The following is a 27,699-nucleotide window of genomic DNA, read 5'->3' as shown; positions in this document are numbered from 1 at the left end:
CTTGGGAAGGAGACTGTTAAGAAATGAATTATCTAAGAGGCGTGTTTCTTAGGGAGGAAAAAGCACACGTTCAAGATCTTGGATCAGTTTTTTTGGGCACGCTTTGTTGTAAGCAATAAGGAATCTAGGAAACTCATCACAACGAGCAGTAATAATTGAAACTGCTATTTTAGCATCTTTTGTGGAGAAATGTAGCTATGTATTTTGAAAAATAGACATTTTTTTTCTTCTCTTCTTTTTTCTTAAAACACTCGAGATGTGGCAGGAAAACTGGTGAGTTTTCAGTTTTTATTTTGCATAACTCTGCTATTGCATGTAAGATAATTGCTACTTACTGTAAAATTTCTGTGTGTTTAGCAGGATCAGGCTTCCAGGTGTAAGACTGCTCTTGTCTTTATTTATGATTCCTATTACCAGCCAAGTTCAGGTGAGATGTTCCTAAATATACTTCCAGATGTAATAAGTATGATACCCGATCATGTATGTACCTTATGCATGCTTTTCCATTGGCCAAAAGTTACATATATATATATATACGTATATATATATATTTAAGATGAAATAAAAATGTCATGACATGAATATTCAGGGATGGTTCACACCATGTAGGGTATGTTTGCACATGCATATTTTTGTGCATTTGCATGTGGGGGGGTTATTATGACAACCTATTGATTTCAGTGAGCTGCAGAATTGACAGGAAAGTGCAAAAAAGTATGGCTGGCACCAAATGATACTGAACTAATGACACCTGCATTTGTCAGCAGATACACTGGCATTTGAGATGAAACACAGGCATTTGAGATGAAGTTAGAAAATTGCAATATACTAGCCTTTAACCACTTAAGCCCCGGAAGATTTTACCCCCTTCCTGACCAGGGCCTATTTTGCGATTCGGCACTGCGTGACTTTAACGGACAATTGCACGGTCGTGCGACGCTGTACCTAAACGAATTTGGCGTCCTCTTTTTCCCACAAACAGAGCTTTCTTTTGGTGGTATTTGATCACCTGTGCGATTTTTTGATCATGCGCTATAAACAAAAAAAGAGCGTCAATTTTGCAAAAATAACAATATTTTTCACTTTTTTTATATGAAATTCCCCCAAAAATGTAAAATCAAAATTTTTTAACATTTTAGGCCAATTTTTTTTTTACCATATGTTTGGTAAAAAAAATCGCAAAAAGCGTATTTTGATTGGTTTGCGCAAAAATTATTGCGTTTACTAACAAAGGGAAAGATTTTTGTCATTTTTGTTGTTTTTTTTTTAACGCGTAATGGCGGCAATCTGCGATTTTTTTTTGAGGGACTGCGACATTGGGGTGGACAGATCGGACCCTTGACTGACATTTTTTACACTTTTGGGGTTACCAGTGACATTACTGCAGTAATCAGTGCTATACATATGCACTGTTACTGTAAAAATTACGCTGGCAGTGAAGGAGTTAACTGTATTGGAGAGGGAGGGGTTAAGTGTGTCCTAGGGGCGTGATTCTAACTGTGATTGGCTGTGGCTTGATGTGTAAGAACAGTGATCAACGGTCCTACATAGTAGAACCGTTTGATCACCATTCATACACAGGGGAGACTGACAGGCGGCTTTGTTTACACTAGCCGCCTGCCTTTCTCCCGCTGTCACATCGGGTCCGCCGGGCACACGCGCGGGGGGGTCCGTGACCACATGGGAGCGGGAGCGCGCATCCAGCGGCGCACGCTCGCTCCCAAAACCCTTACAGGCTAGCGACGTAGGGCTACTTCGCTTTGCCTGTGAGGGGCTGACTGCCGACGTAAATAGTCGTGCGGTAGTCGGCAAGTGGTTAAATTCAGAGAACAAGTATCCCTCCCGACAGCAACAGAGTTAAGCCCCGTACACACGATCAGATTATCGAACGATCTGTCGTCCGTTTTTTGCGGCATGCTAGTCTGATGTGCAAAGTGAAGAGGTTTTTTTCATACGAATTTTCCCGTACGACAGAATTCTACTTCAGAAGGGATGTCATGTGTTGGATTGCTTTGTATGTGTTCTTTCATCTCTGAGCATGCCTAGTTTTGCTCTTAAGATTTTTTTCCATCGAAATCTGTACTAATGAGACGAAAATCGGATGTTGTATTACGGACAACATAAATTTTATAGCCTGCACATCAGGATTTTGTCAGCCGAAAAGTCTGAGTTAGCTGTCGAAAGCACCATACTAACAAGCCAAAAATCGGCAGATCGGTCGTCGGACGAATTTTCCCTACAGATTTTCTTATCGTGTGTACGGGCCTTTAAGGGGAAATTCCTCCAATGACCGATCTGACGATTTTCGGATTGTTAGTATGGTGCAAGACTAGGCATGCTCAGAGACAAAAGAACACATACAAAGCAATCCAACACATGACATCACTTCTGAAGTAGAATTCTGTCGTACGGGAAAATTCGTATGAAAATAACCTCTTCACTTTCCACATCAGACTAGCATGCCACAAAAAACGGACGATAGATCGTTCGATAATCTGATCGTGTGTACGGGGCTTTAGACAGTAAGGCCCCTTTCAGACATACAGTCCGTTCAGTTCACCAGTTCAGTCATGTCAAAATGTATCAGTTTTTCATCAGTTTTTCATCCATTTTTCATCAGTTTTTCATCCATTTTTCATCCGTTTTTTTACATCCACTACCAATGCAAAAACTGATGAAAAACGGATCATTTGTCCGTTTACATCCGTTCTTCGTCTGATCCGGTTTTTTGACGGATAAAAAATAGGGCATTCATCCGTTCCAAAAAACAGACATTGACGGAAGTGGATAAAAACGGATGTTAACGGATGATCATGCGTTGTCATCTGTTTTTACATAGAGATGTATTGATGTCTGTTTTTCATCCATTTCATTACGCTTTCCCCACCTTGCATCCAAACAGCCTGAGTCTCTCCTAATAACCACCTTGTAACTCTCCTACTCTGCAGGACTTCTCCCCCCCCTTTTTTCTTTTTTTTCTTCCCATTCCTCTCCTCTTTAGTCTATTTCCTTCTTTTTCGCTCTCTCTCTGTTGCTGACTCTGGGCTTATGGCAGCCCTCTGTCTCTATAAATAATACAGAAGAGAATATATATAAAAGATGGATGTAAAAAATATATATATATGTTGTTTTACTGCGTTATTTCATTATGTAAACAACATTATTGCAATTGTTTTCTTGGTCTTAGAGGAATTCTCTGAAATTCCTTTTGTTCTGCCATTTCCTTTCATCCCCAGCTGCCGTACACTGAGCTGTCAGGGAGGCTATCAGTATTGGTAAACTCCCCACTCTCTCCACTGCAATACATGGGGGAACATGTACTCACAGGCATTTGAATTATGAAAACAATGTGCTTTCTACAAACTTTGAAATTTCAAATTAAGTTTCAGTAACTGTACATGATGCAGCTTGGTTTATGTATACTGAGGATTATGTGTTATTTCAAAAGTTTTTTTTTTTTCATGAACAAACAGAAGGAAGTTGTCTGTATTGCACATGACAACGATTCTTAGATGTCAAACCTATTTATTTAAAAGTCATCTCTATTTTCCGGCGTTTTTTTTATATGATGGCTATACCATATGCTGTAGCACTGTTTGTCATGCTAGTGGCATTGTATTTTCAGTTTATTGCTACTATAGATATCACCTGTCCAAGAATTCCAGGATTGTTTTGGGTATTAGAATTAGGCCCTACAAATATTTTACCATCAGCTTTATAGTACAATTATGCATATGTCTAACAAAATTTCTGGTTCTTTTAAAAAGTAGGTAAGAGACAGGTGGAGTCTTCAAAGTGAGAGAATGCTGCACTCTTCTTCTGGATTATGGACAACATGGGGATCATGGACTATTTGCTCCAGTTCCTGCGGGGATGGAGTAGTACTTCGAAGCCGCAAGTGTCTAAGGTGCATAAACAAATTGTTTTTGTAAATGTCTAATAAATACAACAGTATGTTTTTGAAGAATGCAGCTCTTCCTACTGTCTAAACCAGGGGTCCTCAAACTACGGCCCGCGGGCCGCATGCGGCCCGCCAGGTTCCTGAACCCGGCCCTCCGGCCGGGATCGGCATAGGGCTGACTGCCTGTCACTCACTGAAGCTCTAATAGGCTTCAGAAAAGGGTGGACCCAGGGCACAGAGCACTGCGCCCTAGCCCACCCATTTGTGTGACAATAATGAATGAAAATTCGCTATTGTCACACGGATCCTCCTCCTGGCCAATCAGGAAGCGGGCCGAAAGGCAAACCCATGCCATTGGCCTAGGAGGAGGCGGGAGGACTCAAGGAAATGCAGGGGACTGAGGAGAAGCTGCCGCTGCAGGTAAGTGCACTGGTCTCTCTGCATTGAAGGGGGCATGGCACGCTGTGGTCACTCTGCATTGAAAGAGGGCACGTTGTGGTCACTCTGCATTGAAGGGGGCACGGCATGCTGTGGTCACTCTGCATTGAATGGGGGCACGCTGTGGTCACTCTGCATTGAAAGGGGGCACGCTGTGGTCACTCTACATTGAAGGGGGCATGGCACGCTGTGGTCACTCTGCATTGAAAGGGGGCATGCTGTGGTCACTCTGAATTGAAGGGGGCACGCTGTGGTCACTCTGAATTGAAGGGGGCACGGCACGCTGTGGTCACTCTGCATTGAAAGGGGGCACGCTGTGGTCACTCTGCAGTGAAAGGGGGCACGCTGTGGTCACTCTGCATTGAAGGGGGCATGGCATGCTGTGGTAACTCTGCATTGAAAGGGGGCACGCTGTGGTCACTTTGCATTGAAAGGGGGCACGCTGTGGTCACCCTGCATTGATGGGGGCACGCTGTGGTCACTCTGCATTGAAAGGGGGCACGCTGTGGTCACTCTGCATTGAAAGGGGGCACGCTGTGGTCACTCTGCATTGATGGGGGCACGCTGTGGTCACTCTGCATTGAAAGGGGGCACGCTGTGGTCATATATATATATCAATAAAACAATAAATATTGTATTGTTTTTCCTGTTTTTTTGTGCACTACAAATAAAATATGCACATTGGAAAAAAAAGGCCCAATTACCTTATCCACACACTCAATGTGGATGGCGGAATCACTCCCGCTGTGCTGATGTATTCTGACAGCAGAGAGACTTCCTTGCTGTCAGAACACACTATAGCCGGCGGCGGCGCTGATCGTTCATGAAGAACAACTTCTGTACAACATGTACAACCTTGGTGCCCATACAGAGCTCGAAACGTTGCTGGTAACAGTTAAATCAGCTACATTTTTGATCCCTGTAAGGCTGCCTTAAGAGCAAGTATAAAGATAAGCAGTTAATGATTTACCTGACTTTTTTAGATTGGTATGGCACAAAGCAGTGAATCCTCAAAGAATATATCTCAAAGGAAGAAATAGAGCCCTCTCATAGTGTGGTAAACTCGTAATCTCTTTTTTTATTAGCTTTTGGAGCTTTGGCATGTGATGTCATTATGTACCGGAATGGAGCAGAGTGCGGCCATTTTATCGGTTGGAATCTTTGTAATTTTGACATTACGCTTTTTTATCGTTCAATAGTTTTTATTGGTTTTAACAAATAAACAGACATTAATTAGTTGCGTATAAAACATTGACGTTGTGCAAGACTACCAGAGTATGAAGTAATACAACGTACATTTGAACTAGAAATAACAACCAAGGTATAGTAGAACAGTCATAGAACTAGAGAATGCATCAGGTCACAGTAAAACAATCATAGATAGGCTGAATTGTTCCTACAGGGGGGATGAAGGCACTCTTCTACCAAAACAGTTTAAGGATTGTGGCTCTCTCAATCCTTAAAACAGTTTAAGGATTGTGGCTCTCTCTCTGGGGGAGAGACCAACTGTCAATCCAAGGTTGCCATTTGCGCTGCGATTGCGCCAGAGTGACACCGGCTGCCGCCATCAGAGTTTTGTAAGTGCAGTGAGTATGAACGAGTTCCGTCGTATCCCAGAGTGTTGGGGGATTAGGGGGATTCCAGCGCCTTGTTATAATTAATTTAGCTGCAAGAAATATGTGTACAGTAGTATTTTGTGTGTGTGTGTGGGGGGGGGGGGGGGGGGGTCTAGATCCAAATTCAGTAGGGCCAGTCCAGGATTAGGAGGTGTGGGGATGTGAACAATGTGTGAGATTAGGTCAAAAATGTCCTTCCAGAATTAGGAGAGGAAGGGGCATGCTCAGAATATGTGGTATATATCTCCTCTATGACCACAGTTCCTCCAGCATCTGTTGGAAGGATTATCTTTAAAGTGAGAAAGCTTATCTGGTGTTAAATACCATCTTTGAAGTCATTTTTGTGAAAGCTCCCATAGTTTGGTGCAGCGTGTTGCCTGGTATGGTGCTCTGCAAGCACGGGTCCATTGAATGTCAGTATATGATTGGCTATGGATTGCGGGCTGGTCAACCTGTCATTGGTAGTAGGGTGGTGGAGGAAAGAGATTTTGGCTTTGAGTCTTTGACCTTTTATTTTGTTGGCCATGGCTTTGCCTGCTTTGTCACCTACTGTGTATGTGTTGGCTTTGAGTTTATGCTGGAATTTCTCAAAGGATGCAAGGAGAAGTTAATGGAGTTCTAAACAGAGGTTATAAAGTTTGGAGGCTAGGTGTGGAGATGGATTAGATTTGTTTTGTGTGTCAATGGATTTAATTTCTGCTGTTAAACCATCTAACCTTTTTGCGCTTTCTTTTTTCACTCTGGAGCCTATTTGTATAAGTAACCCTCATATAAAAGCCTTGTGGGCATTCCACACCACCACCGGGTCTCCCACGGAGCCCTGGCTTAACTCAAAAAATTCTGACAATTTTTCAGAAAGGTGTCGTGCGTAATCAGGATTTTGCAGAAGGGAATTGTTTGTGCGCCAAATGTAAGAGTTTGGGGGGAAGCTGTTCCCTGTGACATTGATACTAATCGGCGCGTGGTCTGACCAGGTGGAGGTGTGGATACATGAATCAGAAACAATCTGCAATAGCCGTTTATCGACCAGGAATAGGTCGATTCGGGAATACGTGTTGTGACAAGGCGAGAGATATGTATAATCTTTCTCAGCGGCATGGAAGCAGCGCCAAGCATCATAAAGGTCATGTTCATGCAGGAAGGATTGAAGGGTCTGGGATCCTCTTCTGCATGCTGAAGTGGAGTCTAGAACTGGATCTGGAACTGTGTTGACGTCACCACACATCAGCAGGTGGCCCTTTTGGACAGATGTCACTTTTTTTAAAACCTTGTTGAGGAAGGTGAGTTTTCGCTGGTTAGGGGCATATAAGTTCACCAGTGTGAGTTGGACATCGTCTATGGAGCAAAGTAGTATGATAAATTGGCTGTGAATATATGAGGAAAACGAACATGGCTGCATTTAGGAGGCTTGGCGGTGGAGAAGTGTGTCTCTTGGCCGAGTGGTTGAGGCCTCTGGTGTTAAGAGAAAGGACTTTGAACGGCATAAGGAAGTGCAAGGTGTACAAGGAAGATTATATAACTCACGGTTGGTGGTCTGGCGGAATAGGAGAGTCCCTGTGGATTGGTTGCGCTGGAGGTCAGAGTGGACAGGGGTGGAGGTCAGCCGACCGTTGGTGCCTGGTGTTTTAGCAGTAAAAGTTAAATCAAAACAAAAGAACATTAAGATGGAGATACTTTCGAGGCCAATGAGCAGTGCACTGGGTAGGTAAGGTTTAGGAGAGACACAGACAGAGGGAAAAAAAAAAACAAAGGAACTCAACAGTCAATTTCGTGTAAACTGTTGAACGTGTGGGGCAGAGTCATTTGCATGAGCCAGCAAGTGGACATAGGGGCATAAAGAAGTAGTTGTGGTGGGACATCACTGAGGTCTAGGACCTTGTCTTCTTGGGTGCCGGTGTTCATGTTGTGGATATGCGGTGCCGAAAGGTTGGGCTTGCCGGTCAGGGGGTGGGTCAGGGATGATCCCCCAGGAATGAAGGAGGTGCATCCCTTTAGCCACCGTGGAGATAGTATGTTGCACTCCATTATGGTGGACCAGCAGAGTAGCCGGGTATCGCCACTTGTAGGTAATCTTGTGGTTGGTCATGGCCTTGGTAATGGTTTTTAGCTGCCTTCTTTGTTGAAGCGTGAATTGAGATAGATCAGCATACAATTGCAGACCCTCGTAGGGGGACGGGAGAGAGGGCAGTAGTCTCGTTTTGGTGAGGAGTTGCTCCTTAACTTGAAAAAAATGAATTTTCATAAGTACATCCCTGGGGACCGAGTCTCAGAGATGTTTGGGTTTCGGAAATTCTATGAATGCGATCTATGGATAGCTCCATAGTAGAGAGACCAGGTAATATAGAAGATATCATGGCATGGACATAGTCCTGCAGGTTGTGCGGGAGCACAGATTCAGGCACCCTCCTGATCTTCACGTTGTTACGGCGTGAACGATCTTCTAGATTCCGCCAATTTGAATTCGACCCATAACATGTCATCTTTTTGATCTCCGTAAGCATCTATTAGGTCATTAACTGTACTAGTGCATTCCTCCATCTTCTCTTCCACATAGTATACTCTTTTGTTAATACAATGAATATCCTTTTTTCCAATCAATAGTTTTTATTAAGATTCAAATATAGATGAGAAACAAAAAAAAAACACATTAATAGAATGTGAAATAAGTAAAGAAAATGACTACAACAAGGTAGAATATTATCCAAAAGTAGATGGTACAGTGTTCAAGAATCAATATAAACTTCGTACAAGTGCATATACATTATGCATATAAATGTCAATACAGTTTGCATTGATGCAGAGAGAAGATGAGAGGCGTTGAACCACCCTGACTCAGAACCCCTAGGGGAACAATGTCACCAAGTCATGGATCGTCCCCACCTCCCGACCTCCCCAAGATCAACACAAATAAAGATGAGCTCAAAACAAGTGGAACTAAGCTAAGTAAAGGGTTAGATTATAAACTTCTAGTTTCAGGTGCCAAATAGGGCCACTCCGACCAAGCTTTTTGAAATTTGTGATGCGTTAAAGTATTGAAGGATAAGGCTTTTTCCAGTTTATAGTTCTCATTGACCAAGGTGATTGCCTCAGAGAGATTCGGAGTGTCGGTGGTTTTCCATTTTCGTAATATTAAAGTCCTAGCTGCTGAAAGGAGATGTACAATCATTTGTCTATATGTGAGTGGATATAATTCAATGTTTAGATTAAGTAAAGCTAATTCAGGTTTGGGAGGCGTTAAGATTCCAGTGATGGATGCCATACATTGGAAAATTGCTTTCCAAAAACTTGTAAGGGAGGGGCACTCCCAGAGGATGTGTTATAGGGTACCAATTTTACCACATTCTCTCCAGCATAGTGGAGAGAGGGAAGCATTCATTTTGGATAACCTATAGGGAGTGAAATACCACCTATTCACAATCTTAGTTATCATTTCCCAATGATTTGTGCAATGTGATAATTTGTGGGTAGAATTGATTGCTATTTGCCATTGTTTTAGAGTGAAAGATTGGTTAAGCGTTTTCTCCCACTTCAGCATGTGTTGTAATTTGGTTTTGAGGGAATCAGATGTAAGGCAGGAGTAAAAGAGAGATATTCCTTTAGTTAGGGGTGGAACTGTGGAGATGAAATTCCATGTTTGGGAATTAGTTAGTAGTTCTGATAGTGGATGTTTGGCTAGAGTGAAAATTAACTTGGAAATGGTAAAGGACAGGTCATGAGGGAGGGAGAACTCCTGCATAATTTCTTCTTTGTCTTTAAGCTTATAGTTAATGTATAGTTGTTTAATGACAGGCCGTAATCCTCTAGTCTAGAAACATTAAGTTTTTTAAATTTAAATTCTACTATCTTGATAGGGATATCACATGCGTGGAAAAGGTTTACTGCAGGAGTTAGTTTGGAAATAGCTCTCCAAGCTTGGAGAGAAGCCTTGACTGTTATAGGAATGTTGTGCCAATTCCAGGGTATCCATAAATCACACTGAAGCATGAGTGTTAGGTTTTTAGTTGGCACCAAGTCGGTTTGAATTAATGCCCGTAGCGGGGTTTCACTACTGGCTACCAATGTTTTATTTGGTCTAGCCTTGAGGCCCAACAATAGGCTTGTAAGTTCGGTAGCCCAGCTCCCCCCATGGATTTGTGTGCAGTTAGTATATTGAAAGCTATGCAGGCTTTTTTTCCTGACCAAATAAATTTCCTAATAATACTTGTAAGGGCATTCAACTGTGCTTTTGGTATGGGGATAGGCAGTGCTCTAAACAAGTATAAGATTTGAGGAAGGATGGTCATTTTTATTACCGCCATTCTCGCTCCCCATGTTAAGTCAATTTTAGAGAGTTATTAAAGTCCTCACAGATTTTTTGTTTTAGGGATTTAAAATTCAAGTGAATAAGGCCAGAGATTTGAGGTGTAATGGTAATACCTAAATAGGATATTTTCTCATCTGTCAATGTGAAGGGGCAGTTTCCCATCAGACGGTTTTTTGTATCAGGACTAACATTCAGATTTAGGACAAGCGATTTGGAATTATTTACTTTATAGTAAGAGATTTTACTGAAATTGGTAAGGATAATGTGGGCTGCAGGTAGGGATGTTTCTTGAGATGACAACATCAAGATAATGTCATCTGCGAACAAAGTTATTTTGTGTACTGTATCGCCAATAGTGAAACCTCGTATTTCGAGAGAATTTCTTATAGCTTCGGCTAGGGGTTCAATGGATAAATTGAAAATTGTTGGGGAAAGGGGGCATCCTTGTCTTGTACCATTCTAAATTTTAAAGGGTTTGGAAAGCGTTCCGGACGTGAAGACTTTGGCTGTAGGTTGGGAGTAGAGAGCCATAATTGCTGAATAGATGTTACCCTCCAGGTCAAATTCACGTAGGGCGGATGACATATACATCCAATTGATTCTGTCAAACGCCTTTTCTGCGTCCAATGTGAGCAGCAGAGAAGGCGTCAGACGTTTTTCTGCTACATCAAGGATATTAACAATTCTTCTAGTCCCATCTGATGTTTGACGCCCGGGGATGAATCCCAATTGGTCTTTTTGGATCAGAAAAGGCACCACTCCCTGTAGGCGTTTTGCTAATAATTTAGCAAATATTTTGAGGTCAGTATTTAATAAAGAGATCGGCCTATAGTTTTCGGGTTTAGAGAGGTCTTTCCCCTGTTTAGGGATCGTGGTTACATAGGCTCCTAGCATATCTTTTGGGAATGATGACGTGTCAACCGCTTTTTGGAATACATCAAGTAAAAACGGTGTGAGGGTGTGTTGAAATAGCTTGTAGTACTCACTCGGGAAGCCGTCTGGGCTTGGCGATTTGCCTTGAGGTAGGGATAATATTGTTTTTCTTACTTCGTCAATAGTTATGGGTGCGTTAAGCGTTTGGAGTTGTGTTTCAGAGAGACGAGGTAAATTTAGGTTCTCTAGAAACGTTGAAATATCTTTACTTACAGGTTTGTGGATTACGGGATCTGATTCCAAATTATAAAGTGAGTAGTAATAGTCAGCAAATTCGTCTGCTATGTCTTGAGGATGGGTTAATTTGTGATTTGTCTTAGATTGAATGAGGTAAGAGATCCTAGATTTAGTTTGTCTGGATTTAAGCCTATTTGCTAATGTTTTACTAATTTTATTGGACTGTGCGTAACATGTTAATTTAAGTTTTCTGAATTGGATATCGCTTTTTTCCAATAGAATAGAACGAAGTTCTATCCTTAGGTCAGCCAAGGTTTTCGTGGTTTTGGTGTCTGGGAGAATTTTGTTCTTGGATTCTAGGTCATGAATTTGAGATAGGACTCGTGAGAGCTTTTGATTATATTTCTTCTTAAGTTTAGAGCTCTGCTGTATGCAGATTCCCCTCATGTAGGCCTTATGTGCTTCCCAGAGGCTCCAGGGATCTGATACCGAAATTACGTTTAGTTGGAAAAATTCAGTAAGATGTTGGGAGATATGTTTTTTACCCCATATCGGACTGCAGATTTCTAATGTTGCAACTCCATACAGAATTAGCCCCCCTGGGGATTCCCTCATCCACGGTCACCTCCACCACAGCATGGTCAGACCATGTGATATCCTTAATGACCGAGGATGAGATCATCCCCAGAAGTTGCCTATCAGACACAAACATATCCAACCTTAAGTATGTACGATGTCTGGAGGAGTAAAAAGTGTAATCTCTCTCTGATACGTGGAGACACCTCCAAACATCGTACAAGTTTTCCTTATGTAATAAACCCTGTAAAGAGGTTCTCCTGTTGATTGAAGAGGATGAAGTGTCCATCTCTGGATTAGATGTCAGGTTGAAGTCCCCACAGATTATAAGATTGCCATATTTGACCTTGGAGATGACTTTTAGTGTTCTCTTGAGGAATCGAAGTTGATGCGTGTTAGGAGCATAGATTGATGCTAGGGTCATGGGTAATCCGTTAAATGATCCTGTGAGGATAATATAGCGGCCATCCGGGTCAGTCACCAAGTCCTTTTGTTGCCAGTTAATTGTGTGTTTAATTGCTAGGAGAATTCCTTTTTTCTTCGATGGAGATGTAGCTAAATAGATGTTGGGAAAATCTTTGTTAGAGCATTTGGGATGATTGGATGTCTGGAAATGTGTTTCTTGTACCGAAATGATGTCCGCATTGGAATATTTAGCTTCTTTCCAAAGAGCGTATCTCTTGGCTGGATGATTTAATCCATTTGCATTTATTGAGATGATTTTAAATGGCATTCATGGATGTAAAAGGAGCTTGCTGATCGAACTTCGGAATGGAGTCAACAGTCAATGGAACTGAACTGTATCCATATTTTCGGTCTCGAGAGGATCGTTTTAAAGATGATGGAGATTCCTTGTTGCAAAAAAAGTAATACAAAACTGAAGAGGAAAAAGAAAAAATACAAAAAAAGAACATGGTAAAAAAAGGACCATAAAAATGGTCTGAGATCGACAAAGGTAGTCGATATCCTGTACGGATAAGGGGCCATGAGGAAACGGCATGCAGCTTATCTTTCTTTTTTTGAGATTTCTTTCTAATAACTACGTTCCAATCTGCGTTAGTAGGTAGAGGGGCAGGAGCTCTGTACTGGGAGTCATCTGTCGGAGGAACAATGCCCCATCTCTGCAGCAGTGATATCCCTTCTTCCAAGGTTGAGATAGAGGTAGTAGTACCATTGTGAGTGATTGTGAGGGTTGCCGGATGTTTCCATTTATGTAGGATTTTGTGATTTCTCAGCGCCTTTGTGATCGTCGCCAAGTTTCTCCTTCTCTGAAGGGTGTGCCTAGATAAGTCAGGCAATATTTGGATCATTGAGAATTCTGCTGGTATCTCAGAGGATTGGCGAAACGAGGACATGATTTTCTCCTTGGAATGGAAAAAATGTACTCGCAGGAGTACGTCTCTCGGGACTTCTGGCGCCAAGAAGGCCGGTTTAGGCAGCCTATGAATTCTGTCTATTATCCGGTCAGTTTCAGATAGTGTAGGAACAAGAGTGGAAAATAGCAGGTTAGCATACTGTTCCAATTGTTGCGACTGCACAGATTCCGGAATTCCTCTCAGCTTTAGGTTGTTCCTTCTTGATCTATCTTCTAGATCTGCAACCTTGTCCCTAAGCCACAATATTTCTTCGGAATGCTAATTATGGGCTTCAACCATCGTGTTAAAGGACAAGGTCTGTTTGTTAAGAGAGGATTCAACCGTATCCACCCTATCTCCCAAGTCATGAACTTCTCGTCTATATTGCTGCATCCAACCCATTATGTCTGCTTGAAGCGTTGACCTAAAGGAATGTAGCATTTCTTTCAACATAATATCAGTGATAAGGCGACCTTCTGTGGGTAAAGAAGTGAACTGATCCTGTTGGCGTGGTATAGAGCCTGAGGCATAACTTTGGGGCACATCCATCCCCTGAATGTACCCCTGCACTTGTTTGGCTGGGGATGTGATAGGGGGTTTATTTTTGGCCGGGCTCCTTAAGGAGGGGGACTCAGGGGAGGATGAACCCCATGAATATTCGCTGTCAGGATTACCCACTTGGTATAATGATTGCGATTTGCCTTTTTTGTTATGTCCGCTTGCTGCTTGCATGTTAATTTGGAGGTCTCCACTATTGCTGCAGTGTTCTTTTTGTTGTAGCATAGCTGGATGAGAGTTGTGGATGTGATCAATTTTAATTAATTTTGGTAACTCTTTACGTTTGCGGGTCATTACCACTGAATTACGTGTGATAGTTATGAATCAGAAGTGTTTTATCAGTGCTGCAGGGATGGATGGATGGGTCCCAGTTCACATTGACCACATAGTGTAATTAGGTTAGGCAGTCATTTGTTTATTATATCAGGTTTAATATTTGTGCTTGGGCCGAGCGGAAGGTTTGTGATAGGAAGGAGGGAGATCGGGTGCTGCAAAAAGGTATTCCTGTCAGAGGGAGTGATGTTACCTCAGGTGAGGGAGAGATTCCTGTCAAAGGGAGTTATGTTACCTCAGGTGAGGGAGAGATTCCTGTCAAAGGGAGTGATGTTACCTCAGGTGAGGGAGAGATTCCTGTCAGAGGGATTGATGTTACCTCAGGTGAGGGAGAGATTCCTGTCAGAGGGGGTTATGTTACCTCAGGTGAGGGAGAGATTCCTGTCAGAGGGAGTGATGTTACCTCAGGTGAGGGAGAGATTCCTGTCAGAGGGAGTGATGTTACCTCAGGTGAGGGAGAGATTCCTGTCAGAGGGAGTGATGTTACCTCAGGTGAGGGAGAGATTTCTGTCAGAGGGAATGATTTTACCTCAGGTTGAGGGAGAGAGTGAAGATGGAGGTAGGGTGACCACATTTCCTAACTGCCATTCAGGGACACTTACTTTCCCAAGTGCATTTCGTCAAACTTATACGTGAGACTGGCAAAAACATATCTGTCTGTGCATTTTTCAGTATTTCTGCACACTTTAACTGGCTACTTAGATATCTCTGAAGAAATAGAAAACAAAACAAGTTGCATTAGTGCCGGTTCACACTAGGGCGACCTGTGAGGCGACCTGGTCGCCTCACAGGTCGCCGCAGGTCGCCTCCCATAGGGAAGCTGCGGACCCGTTCTAATAGGAGCGACACAAGTCGCTCCGACCTAAAAAAAGGGTCCGGAGCTTCTTTGGGGCGACCCGGAGGCGATCGCCATAGACTTCAATGTTATGAAGTCCGTGGCGGCCGCTCCGAGGTCGCGGCGCCCTCTGTTTGCTGCGCGACCTCGGAGGTCGCGGTGCGAAGTAGCGTCGCTGCAGTGTGAACCGGCGCTTAAAGAACAGTTTTTTTATTTATTTTTTTTTCTTAATGAGCAGGAACTTTTACAAAATATGAATACTTTACCAACCATAAATAACAGACTGCAAAACAATTCCACATATTTTTTAATGTATAAATAACCAATATATTACTCTACAATGTATTCTTGAAAATAAATATAATACTAACAATACAGTAAATTATCTGAAAATATCAAACTTTTCCATTTTAGACTATATGGCACAAGCTCAGTATCTTTTGTTTTAACACTAATGCCTAAATGTGTATTTCTTGTCACTTCTTGCACATTGCAAGAGTTTTTTATTTTGTTTTACAAAGCTGTAAAAAGAGTGACAGTCCATGTCAAAATTGATTTTCACCTGGAGTTCAGATTTTATTAGCTCTATGCTGCATCTGTTCCTTGTATCAGACCAGCATGATCCCATCATGCTGAAGACTCTTTCAACTGCTGCATTTGAGCATGGAATGCTGATGACAAAAGCAACCACTTTCAAGAGGTTTGGCAGTTTTTCAGGTCCAGCTTTCATGAATATTGTTGACCATATAACATCGGTATTGAGGTCATCATCTGCTTCAGAACCGGTGGAATTTGTTTGAAGGTGTGGACAAACACAAGTATATTCTTCATAAAGGTCATCCATTGAAAAAGAGTCTTCTAAATTCAGACTTTTAACTGCTGCCACCAGGTTATCAAACGTAAGGTTCTCCTTTAAATTTAAACACTGAATTTTCGACAAATAGTTTTTGTCTGAAAAATCAAACCACTGTTCTAAATAATGAACAGCTTTTTCATAAAATGCTAGGAATTCGGATTCAATTTGCATTGCTTGCAGACGAGGTAGTTTCTTCAAAGCTTTCCCAACAAGGTATCCAAAGAAATGGTCTGTCTGTCTTTGGATTAGTTTGCCTCTTACTGACGTCATGATCTCATAGACATCAACTGCAATCAGATTATTTTTCTCCAGTTTTAGTATGGCTGTCTGAAAAATAGGCAAGCAGTTGTGTAAAAACTGAAGATATACCTCAGGTACTGATGGCAGGTCCAGTTCTGTGGTCTCGCCATCTTCGTCCACAATAAATTGCCATATCACCTTTGGTGTTTCGTACTTACCAATGCTTTGAAAGTAAGCTTTTACAGCTGGCCAATTTTTTAAAACTCTCTCGATTGCTTGATAAAGAGACAACCATCTTGTTGGTACATGTCGAAGAAGTTCTGACCATTCGAGGTCAACAAAGTCAAACATTTCTTTAAGTGTGGCAACTCTCTTGGCTGATATTGAGAAGTAATTATATAACTTCAAAATTAGACTTTCCACATCACAGTTTAAGACATGATCTGAAGCCTTTTTAGCTGTATTGTGAAGTATATGAGCTGGACAGCCAGCTGGCAATATCAGACCATTGATAGCATGAAGCTTCTGGTACACACCATTATGCTTACCAAAGTTCACACTCGCATTGTCAGCAGAATATGCAGACATCATATCCACAGATAGGCCATTTGATCTTATCACATGTAAAATTTGCTCTGAAATTGCAGCAGCACTTTCATCACCTTCATAAAAATCCAACAAACTTGTTACCACACCTTTGGAGGGCTTAAAGTAACGCAGAACTAAGGGGAAAAGTTTGGTGTTCCCATGGTTAGATGCATCTGATCCAACACTAAAATAAGCATAGCTGTTTTTCAAGTCATTAACTATCATTTCTACACTGTAAGGAGCCAGCACATTTTTTACAATGGCTTTAGCTTTAGTACGACCACATGACATCTTTGTGGCTTTTGCAGAATCCTTAAAGAGAACAGGGAGAAGTTTCATGGTGCAGTCCAAAGATCTATACGAGTGACTGTGGCGCACGGAATGGTAAACCATTGATATTTCAGCCGCTATTATTTCCTCTTGCGGTGCCATATCCTTAGAGGGAATCATAAATTTGAAAAGCATGTCACTTTGTTTTGCAGCCGATCAGCATTTTTGTGACTCTCACTAGACATGTGAATTTTGATGTCACCTTCACCACCATGACCGATTCCAAACTCTCGCCTACACAGAGTATAATATGCTCTATGATTGTTACCAGTCACTACGGTTATGCAAGTGTAAGTTGTTTTCCATGAGTCTCGGAATCGGCACATTCGCTTTATCTTTTTTGATTTTGCTGCTTCTGAAGAAGTCGAAGGCCCCTGTTCATCACTGCTGCTACCCATATTGGAATGGTTTAGCACCAATTGCGTGATTCACGTAGCAGTTGGTTCTGATCAGAAGACAAAGACAACAGAAAAGATACTTTAGGAACTTCCGGCTCTCTAACATCATGCCTCCAGTCCAGATTTTAGGTACCTGTGTCCTTCCATCCCGAACTTGTTCCCTGGTGTCCTGATTTTGGAACCAAGGAACTGTCCCCAAAAACTGTAGCCACACACACACACTACATCCATGTACCCTGCCAGCAAAATTATTATTATTTTATTATTTATATAGCACAAGCAAATTCCGTAGCGCTGTACAATGGGTCGACTAACAGACATGTAATTGTAACCAGACAAATGGAGGGCCTTGCTCAATGAGCTTACCTGCTCTAGGGAGTGGAAAATCACAGTTATCAATGAATTATTATCTGACAAATACTAGTGGGGCGGCAGTGTGGCAAATGTCCAATCTGTGGTATTTTTATGTAGAGAACTCTATTATGATTCATTCAAGCCTAAAATCTGGCCCTGGAGGTGCACTGACTGAACCCAAATGCCTCTTATCATCAGAAAATCTGGGCAGTTTGTGAAAGTGTTATTAATTTCTACATTTTATTTTAATCATTAGATAAACAAATTTTCACTGGAGAAGTCCAGTTCAAAGCACCTTTATTTATTTTTTCCTAATGCCAAAAACAATATTCCAGACTTGCCCTAACATCTACATATACATTGCTTATATGTTGCCTGAGCCTCTCTCCATTTATCTTTTTTTTTTATCTTACATTTCCATTTCCTGCCTCTAATTCCATGTAGTAACTAACTTACTACACGTTTTACAAGTCCAACTTTCTACGTTTCTAAGCAATAAATATTTGCTTCCCTGAACACAAAGGAAAGAATAGGCAGACATCCATTAAAAAGTTAAACTTACATTTTGTCCTCTTAAATGCTGATAATAACGGCCGTTGGATTACAGACAGTCAGTTACAGCAGGCTGAGGAGCCGCACAGTAGAGATCTCGGCTCCGGCTGACCTCACCGTCGTCACGTGACTCGGCCGCGCACTGCGTGCAGCAAGGCAGGGGAGGAGCCACACACACTGGACAGTACTATGCGATGCCGATCTGATTCGGCGATTGCATAGTATAAGGAAGTGACTATCTGTCACAGCACAGCAGCGGTCAGCGGACGGCGGCTCACGGGCTCAGATCATTCCGGGACACTGCATTGTCCCGGAATGAGGGTGACCGGGACCCGGGACAGACTCTCCAAATGCGGGACTGTCCCGGGCGATCCGGGACATGTGGTCACCCTAGATGGAGGCCTTCTTCTGGGCCTGACTAGGCCGCTATTATCGATCTGTTCCTGGTGGACTGTTTTGTACTATATATGGCAAGTTAGGACCTATAGGGCCTGGGGATGCTAGGAGAGCAGTGATGGTCCGCAAGACACATTCCGATCGGCCGCTCCATGGAAGTCCGCAGCCGGATGCCGCTTTAGGCGAGTCCGCGGCTTCTGGTCCCGACTAGGCCGCAGTCGCCGATCCGCTCCAGGAGGTCCGATACTCAAAATTTTTGGCCAGGTATGTTCTTTAGTAGTTGGGGATACTCAGTAGCTAGCGATGTCCCCAAAAAAGCAGCCAAATCTGAGGATTGATACGGATTAAGTTGTGGGACCGGCGGAGCTCTGGTTACACACTTCCGCCTCGGTCCCCTTCCGGTCAGGCCCCCAATACGTTGAATATCCTGAGTGCACTTGTGGACAAGGGAGGAGAGATTTACCATAAGGGAGGATTGCAGGCATAACAGCATTTCTTTTAGGATTGAATCCAGGACAGGTTGCCCTGATGTGGGGAAAGCTGCGATCGGTGACTGAATCTGGGAGTCAGTGTGCAGGGGCCTGATGTCACCACTCACTCATGGAGGGGAGAATCCATTCTCATCCTGGCTTTGGCTGGGCTGCCGCTGTTCTGGGAAGTGGATGGGGAATTCACACGGGTCGGTGGGGGTGTCCCTCTCTCATTTACTTGCGGGTCTGAGTCTGGGAGGTCAGTGTATGGAGCAGAAGGCAGGCCATTACCTCTCTCATCTGCGCCATCTTGGGAGGCCGGAGGAAGAAAGCTGTCAGCTTTTTCGGCTGATATTCTTCTTTGCGCTTCCAGGAGTGCATGGTGTCGTAGTACGGCAGCTCCGGAGGTGATCAGGGGATCTGTTGGCGGTGATGTCCCAGTATGTTGCTCCGTTACCCCGGTCCTTGGCTCAGAGCTCAGGATTAAGCGGCCATCTCTGAGCTCGTGCAAACCATGCCCCCGACATTACGCTTTTTTATACCTGGATCCATGTGAGTGTTATTTTAATCTTTAATAAAAAAGATTAGGAGTTTAATATGGGAGGGCTCTATTTCTTCCTTTGAGATATATCCTTTGGGGATTCACTGCTTTGTGCCTTCAAACCATCTCAGTATGGAGGGGTTTTGAAGCCGAGTCTGTTAGCTGGTGGGTCGGATCCTCTGTGAACCATTCCTGGAGCATACCTGCGTGCTTTGACCACTTGTAATTAGGTGGTCAACTCCATCTGTTAAGAGGCTGTGTGTGCTTCTTTTAGGAGGTGGCAAATTTCTCTCTGGGTCCCATCTTTATTTGCCTTAACAATTATCACTTATGGACAAAGAATGGACTTTATATTTACTTTGGTGTCATTTTATCAAGGAATGCTACACTTCTCTGTTTATTTCTCTATATCAGGCATGTCCAACCTGCGGCCCGAGGGCCGCATGTGGCCCGGAACCTCAGGCAATGTGGCCCACTGCCCCCTGACATTTTTTTTTTTTGCTGGGGAGGAAGGAAGTCAGGTCGGGGGAACGGCCACAGCAGCTGCCAACTAACGGTAGGCAGAGGCTGCCTCAGAGGGGAGGGGGGGGGAGGGGAGAATGAGCAGTGTTTCTGACTCCTACCACCATGACCACTTTAAATCACTGAAGTGGTCATGGTGGTTAGAGTGTTCCTTTATTATCGCCCAGAAGAAGTAACCCTCTGTATACTGCTTCCATTTCATTTTATCAACCTCTAGTTGTGTTAAATTAGTGTGGGGGGCGTGGTGGCGCGGGAAGGGTGCAGCAGCATTTTATTACTTATATCCCTTAACTATAGTATATATTTTATATGCGGCCCGAGAAAATTTCTCTACACTCAATGTGGCCCAGAGAAGCCAAAAGGTTGGACACCCATGCTCTATATGTTTGCAGCCAGCAAATTGTGTTAGCAGCTTTTCAATATATTAGATTGTGTCAAAACGCAGGTTTGTTCTATTTCTTATATACATTATATTATCAAAAGAAAGCCTTGTGTGAGAGTTAATTTGGTTACATTTGCATATGTTATGGAAATACAAAGAATATGATGTAAAATTTATTCAAATACAGTTTGTATAAACTAGTTGTCACATTATGGCCGAATACATTGTAATAAACATTTTATCAGATATCATAACATATATATCATGCTGATTTTGCCTTTCAAAGGATTTCTGCAAAGGATACGTGTATCGGAGAGCCACGACAGTTCAAATCCTGTCAGTCCCAGGTGAGTCTGCAGGTCTAGGGTGGAAGAACTATGTCAATGAACAATAAAATCTCCAACATACATAGAAGCTAATATGTGGTGTCATACGACATACTAAAACATTAGGTTCTGCTTAGGTTGTGCCACCATTACTGATTTTATTGTCTTCCCCTATTGGTTTATGTCTATTTCCAGCATGTCAAATCTCTATATACTTCCTTTATTCATATATAGGTTGAAAATCTGACTAGGAGTGTATCTTGTTCCAATAGTAAGTAAGCTAAATAGGACAATGGGCACAATCGTGGAAGCAACTGAATGTTTGTCACACTGAGCTAAAGTTTTTAACCTATATCAAACCTCTATAAAATATAGCTATAAAAATGTAGTAAGAGACATGGCTATTTGCATGAGGAAATAACATTTTCAGGGTAAGAAATAGAAAATAAAGCATAAGCCATTCTTTAATGTTGAAAAGCCCCAAAAATGTGAATTTCAGTCCAACAAGCACTCTGATAGCATATACTTTATTTTACGTGTCGTAGAATATATTTTTTATCTTGTTGACCCCGATTTGAAATATTACCTTTTGGTAATATTGTATGTATAGCAAAACTTTTTTTTTGTATTGTTAGATATAGTAAGGAAGAATTTCAAATCCCTATCAGGTTACATTTTGCTCTCTGTGTCCAGCTGGACATATTTCCTTCAACTTACTGTCCTGGAGACATAACAGTCAGAGCTGGATTACCCACAAGCTTATCTAGGTGGGTTTCTAGGGCCCACAACCCCACAATCGGTTTATGGAGTCTTTAGAAAGAGCTGGACATATTTCCCTCAACTTCCTGTGCTGGAGACATAAGAGTCAGAGCTAGATTACCCACAAGCTGATCTAGGTGAGTTCCTAGGGCCCACAACCCCACAATCTGTTTATGGAGTTTTTACAAAGAACTAAAAAAAATGAAGAAAACCTAAGAGAAATATAACACTGTACACTGGTCAGGAACGAGAGATGGCCACGTAAAAAAATTGTGTTGAAGGAAACAAATACAAAAAAAGAGCAGTATAGGTCATGCATAGCACCTGTCTCTTTAAAGTGCTGTACACACAAAAGTGAACTAATCATCTACATTTCAGTATAGAGAAATACATTGTTCCATTCTCTAAAGAGGGACAGAGTCTATGTACACATAAAGATTTACCCTGAGTAAATCACCCAAAGACTGTGCCATTCTAAACAAACATTGTGGGTATAATACTAGGAGAAGAATAAAAAATTCTGCTCACCCAGCGCACAAAGAATCAAAAAATTGTCACAGGGTACATAAACTATACCCTAAAAAAGCACACTCAAATGTACTCTAAAACAGTAAATAAAATGTTAAATAAAATGTATCAAATAGTAAACATTGTGGGTATGTAAGGACATATTTTCTAACCATGCCATCAATTGTCAAAAAGTGCCAATGTTTGGCACAGGGACCTTAATCCTAAAACAGAGATTTATATGTTGAAGGCTGAGTCTAGTAGTTCCTTTCAAATCAGTATTCCAGTGTTTATATAAACGTTCTTCCCTATTACTCTCTTTGGCTTAATAGTATGCTACACAAAGCCACTTTTTCTTGTACCCACATTTTGTAAATCTTGTTCTCAACATCCCTACTGCTTCTTCTTCCTGCAAGCTCTAGCAGTTGCTCAGGCATTCAAATATTGTCCTATCAAAATATTCCTTATGAAAGTAAGGGTGTGGAAACTGTCTGCAAAGAAGTAACGGTGGATGGCAGTAGGTTTCCTAAAGAGTTTGGTAATTTCTCCTCCTATTAAAACTTCAACAATCAAATCTAGAAAAAAAGTGTCCTTAACAGAACCCCACAACTTGTAGTCCTTTGGTTCCAAACTCGCCACAAAATCCCTAGCCTCCTGCAGGGAGCCTGTCCACAAAATCAATGTAACTGATCCAGATTAAAATCCAGGATAGGTACACCAGAGAGACCCCACCATCAAAAAGCCAATTTTCCCATTCACCAAGACAGAAGTTGGCACATGCTGGGGCGCACTTAGTCAGAGTTAAATATTGTCCATTGAAACCAAATTTGTTATTGGTAAACGAAACCCACCCATATGGAAGAAAAATATATTTCCAATATATTTAGGGAAATTTTTTTAGAAATATATTGAATATGGCCAAAATTGTAGCATTTCAAATATATTTCCAATATAATTAGGGAATTTTTTTTTAGAAATATATTGAATATGGCCAAAATTGTAGAATTTCAAATATATTTTAAATATATTTTTCTTCCATGTGGGCAAGAAGATCCAAAATACATTTGCTATGTTTTTTTTTTTTGTGGCTCTTACCTGTAATGTATTTTCTACAACCTGCAATCCCTGTTGGTGTTTAATTGAACAAATATAGAGTCTCTACGTACAAAGTTAATTAAAGAGTATGCTCAGGGACGGAGATATCATATGGAAGAATAAGTAAATGTGAGATATCCCTCATATAAGAGGGAAGGTTTAAGACACATGTCCAGAGAGTACAATCTATATATTCACTAGTCCTCTCTGTAAGGAAACCCCAACCCAAGATGATAGGCCTCTCAGGTGGATCTCTTACAGATTCATGCACTTTAGGAAGCCTGTAAAACACTGGCACCCTTGGGTGGTTTACTTTGCAGAATTCAACTATCTTTTTTGTCAATTACACTTTCCTTGTAAATCTTTTATCCCAAACACAACCTTTTTTATCTGATTCTACGTTTACACATGGATTCCAGCGATACCAGGCATTGTTTTTTAGAATTGATGAAAAAAATAAACAAAGTAACATACTTTGTTTTGTTCATGATCACAGTATTTCCCCCCTTGTCTTCAGTCTTTATTTATGTCTCTGGATTCCTCTGTAAGTAATGTAATGCTATCCTTTCAGTCGTACTCAGATTATCCCTTAAAATAAAATTTGGATAGAGCTTTTTAATTTCCTGTGTAACTGCACCTAACAAAACACCCTATTATTAAACATACCTTGTACTCCAAATAAGGGGCACATTTGTTGGACCTTTACCATATTTAGACTAGTGATGTGTGTCAATTGTTCAGTCAAGGTCCCTGGTTCTCTTTTGGCTTTTAAGACCAAATACTAGATTCAAAAAATCATCTTCTGAGTTTTCTATATATCCTTTTTCCCAGAGATCAACTAGGTCCCAGAATGTCTGATATTCTCATTGGTTCAAATCTTGCCAATCCTTGTGGGCATCACCCAAGGGCTCCTTACATTTTTCTAGTATGTAATACTTGAAGTATGAGTCTGTGGGCAAAAAGATAAACATCAATTGACCCAAAGCAATAATGTAAAAAGAACTTTGGTCTACTGTCCCCACTCCCTCCTGCACATAATGCCTGCTAATATATCAACATTTATTTCTTCATTGTACTCTAAGGCAGTGGTCCTCAACTCCGGTCCTCAGGGCCCACTAACAGGCCAGATTATAAGTATTACCTTGGGGAGATGCAGACTAGAGTACTGCAATCACTGAGCAGCAAATTATATCACCTGTGATGTATTCAATTATCTTGAAAATCTGGCCTGTTAGTGGGCCCTGTAGGCCAGGGTTGAGGACCACTGCTCTATGGGGCACTGAAAGTATTTAGGTACATAGGGTTATGCAGCTGCCTTTCAGGAGATTGGACACTGGCAAAAAAGCTATAAAGAGAAACCCAGTATAACCCATCCTACTTCAGTACCTTTTTGCTGGTGTCTATACTTTTTTTTGCTTTTTATTAAGACTTTTTTTCTCCTAGCAAGATTCTGCAGTTGCTGCAAAGTCACCAGAGATTATTTTGAAGCTTCTGGACCAGCTGATCCTTCGCATAGCCAGGGGAGCTGACCTATTCCCCACTATGAGGTAGAAATGGGTCGGCCGCTAATGCATCTTCTAAGCACTGGACTCTGCATTAGGCACTCCTCCAGACCTCGGTGCAACTTGTTAGTCAGTACAGTGTTTTACTGGTTGGCCAGCCACAGTGCACTTGTGGAATCCTGTCCCTGAAGACCCTTAGGGAGTATGCTTACTAGGCAAAAGCTTTTGGATGTGGCTTGTCCCCTGGGTTCTACATAGTTTCTCCAGTTGCTTGGTGGGAAATTCCAGGACTTTGTCTATATGGGAGCCTGGTTGTACTTTAACTGCTCTTTGAGTCCCTAAGGGGTTAACTCAGGTGCATTGACCATGACACATTGGTAGCATGCCTGCAGCAGAAGGAGGCCATTTTGAATATGACACATAACAAGAGGCTGTGTGCCCCCACTTAGTCTGCACAGCCTCTTTTTCATTTGAAACACTGTGCACACACACACATGCACCATTTTTCTGGAGGTCAGTAGGCTGCTCAGATAGTCTCCGGACATCACATCCTACATTCTCCTTTGCTTTACCCTAGGATCCTCAGGACATGTATTTGGCTTCCTGCTACCTCTAGTGACAATCCTTCTTGCTCCACGTGTGCATGGGAGTACCCCTTGTGGGAATCCTTCACTTACATATATCAGTATGGCTGATCATTAGCTTAAGGGCAGCTGCCCCATGGGCCTTTCAGCTTACAACCCACTAATAGTTTCAGGGGGGATTTCAGAGTTCCTTCTAAAGGACCTGATACTGATCACCTGGATAACTGTCCCTAGTCTGGGTCGCTGCACTCCTCAGGGTCCCCTTTAAACCCTTTGGGATTGACTCTTCTTTTGTCCAGGGAGGAATTTTCCATTATTAGGTCTGAAGTTATGAGAAAAATTTCACCCATGTTATCTGACTCAGAACTCAGGGGCCAGAAGCATGAATCCATTTCCTCTCCTCCAGAGTCCACCTCTGGTACATTAGATGTCTCAGTCTCCTGACATTGCTACAAAACTTAAGAATACTGTTTTGGTCCTTATTGACGTAGTGCACATGTGTCTAGACCTGAAATAGCTTTCATAGGCCACACCTAAGGTTACCAGCCTGAGTTCTCCTAAAGGTCCCCAACCTGGTAAAAACATTACTGTTCCCTCATTATTGGAACCTGTTTTGTATAGCGATTGACCTAATCCAGAGAAAGCCTGTACTGGTCACTTACTGGTGATTTCTGCAGGATAGTGACCTGGCGCTTAATTCATATTGGTGGTAGCTGCTGGAATCTGACGTTCATCACACTTGCCACTCCAGGCTGCTTGCAGAAAACTACAGGAGGGAAATGATACAGGAACAGTCAAACTGAATAAGGAAAGAGAGCAGCAGTGCCTGGTCTTTATTATAGGAGTCCCCTCCACAAAGTCAAATGTTAATGCTGAATTATTGCATACATTTTTTAGTTCAATGATTTTTATTGAAAAATGAAACAGAGTGACATAGACATTCCAAATATGCAGGTAAATTCAGAGAGATAATGTAATAAAGCATATTGTACAACGTGGAATACCTCTTAAAGCACTGGCGTATCATAACTGGATATCAAGTAAACAAGGTTCCGGAGTATTATACAGAATAGTGAACATGTCCCATTGTAACATGGCTTCCATGGTTGGAAGGAAAAAGAGGGGAAGATAACAGCCAGAGGGAGTAGTGTGATAAGAGAAGTCAGGAGAGCTGGGAGAAAGGGGAAGGGGCATGGAGAGGGCAAGGGCAGCCTGGACTATGCCCGTTCATCCGTCTAAAGACCTAAAGGGCTGCCATCAGTACCCATAGGAAGGCAATTGGAGAGTCAAGGGTACCAAATTGATGTGTATTTTTCCATTATGTCTGATAGCCTTGCCTCAAATATTTCATGGGGCAAAGTTTGTGTAACTCTTGACCTGACCCCAGTTTCAGGGATGAGTGGAGATTTTCACTCATTGATTATCATCTGTATAGCTAATGTAGTATTGCATGTGTGTGTGTCCTTATTGCTAACTGTGTATTTTTTTCTTTGCTTGCTGTATGATTTCACAGAAGTGCCCTGCAGATTCTGTGCCTTTCAGAAATGTGCAATGTGCTGTCTACAATAACAGACCAATACCAGGTTCATCTGAGCAAACATACAACTGGGTACCATTTTATGAAGGTAATGTTACAACATTATTGCCTTTAATAAAGCATACAATCTACTAACAGTTTCTGATTAGGTCATCTCTGATGCTTTTTCCATTGTTTAAAATGCCTCATTACAACAGTAACACCATGGTTGTAAAATGTACTCGGATAAGTACAGATCAGAATTCATACTTTTTATGATAGTGTGGTTCTTTTGTTAAATTGAATAGATGAATAACTTTTTTAATTACCTTACATTACATAACAATTTTCATCTGCTCTACTGTTTTCACGCATTTACTGCTTCTGTAACTTGGAGCGCCGTGAAAATCTTGAGCAAGGCATAAGCAAAAATAGTAGATGTATATTTAAAAAAAAATTTAACACAATCTTTCTCTGATCTTGTTCTGAACAAAAGTAATCTGTCTTACTAAGCCAATGACCTACAATTGGTGTGTGTATTAACTAGATGAAAAGTGAATGAACAGAAGAGAAGTCCAAATCAAATCAATATGTTGTATGACCACTCTTTAGCTTCAAACCAGCATCAATTCTTCTAGGTACACACAGTGCTTGTGCACACAGTTTTTGAAGGAGCTCAACAGGTAGGTTGTTCCAAACATCTTGGAGAACTAACCACAGATCTTCTGGGGATGTAGGCTGCCTCAAATCCTTCTG

The 27,699-nt window shown here is 41.8% G+C and overlaps 1 protein-coding gene across 5 annotated transcripts in view; it reads left to right on the top strand.

Moving 5' to 3' along the window:
- The first annotated feature begins 356 nt into the window (after positions 1-356).
- ADAMTSL5 (ADAMTS like 5) overlaps positions 357-27,699 on the top strand; it is a 58,514-nt gene continuing 31,171 nt past the window's right edge. For 3 of the 5 annotated variants that reach the window (XM_082243148.1, XM_082243146.1, XM_082243145.1), the window contains exons 1-4: positions 360-427; positions 3,771-3,907; positions 20,941-21,001; positions 26,941-27,052. In XM_082243148.1, the coding sequence (XP_082099274.1) occupies positions 401-427; positions 3,771-3,907; positions 20,941-21,001; positions 26,941-27,052 (337 nt within the window). In that variant the 5' untranslated portion in view covers positions 360-400. Of the gene's footprint in view, positions 428-3,767; positions 3,908-20,940; positions 21,002-26,940; positions 27,053-27,699 lie in introns of all 5 variants that reach the window. The other 2 variants (XM_082243147.1, XM_082243149.1) reach the window with 2 other exon arrangements.

Source organism: Pelophylax lessonae (genome assembly GCF_965119305.1).
Source record: "Pelophylax lessonae genome assembly, chromosome: 1".
Lineage (NCBI taxonomy): Eukaryota > Metazoa > Chordata > Amphibia > Anura > Ranidae > Pelophylax > Pelophylax lessonae.
This window is presented reverse-complemented; position numbering and strand designations above follow the sequence as displayed.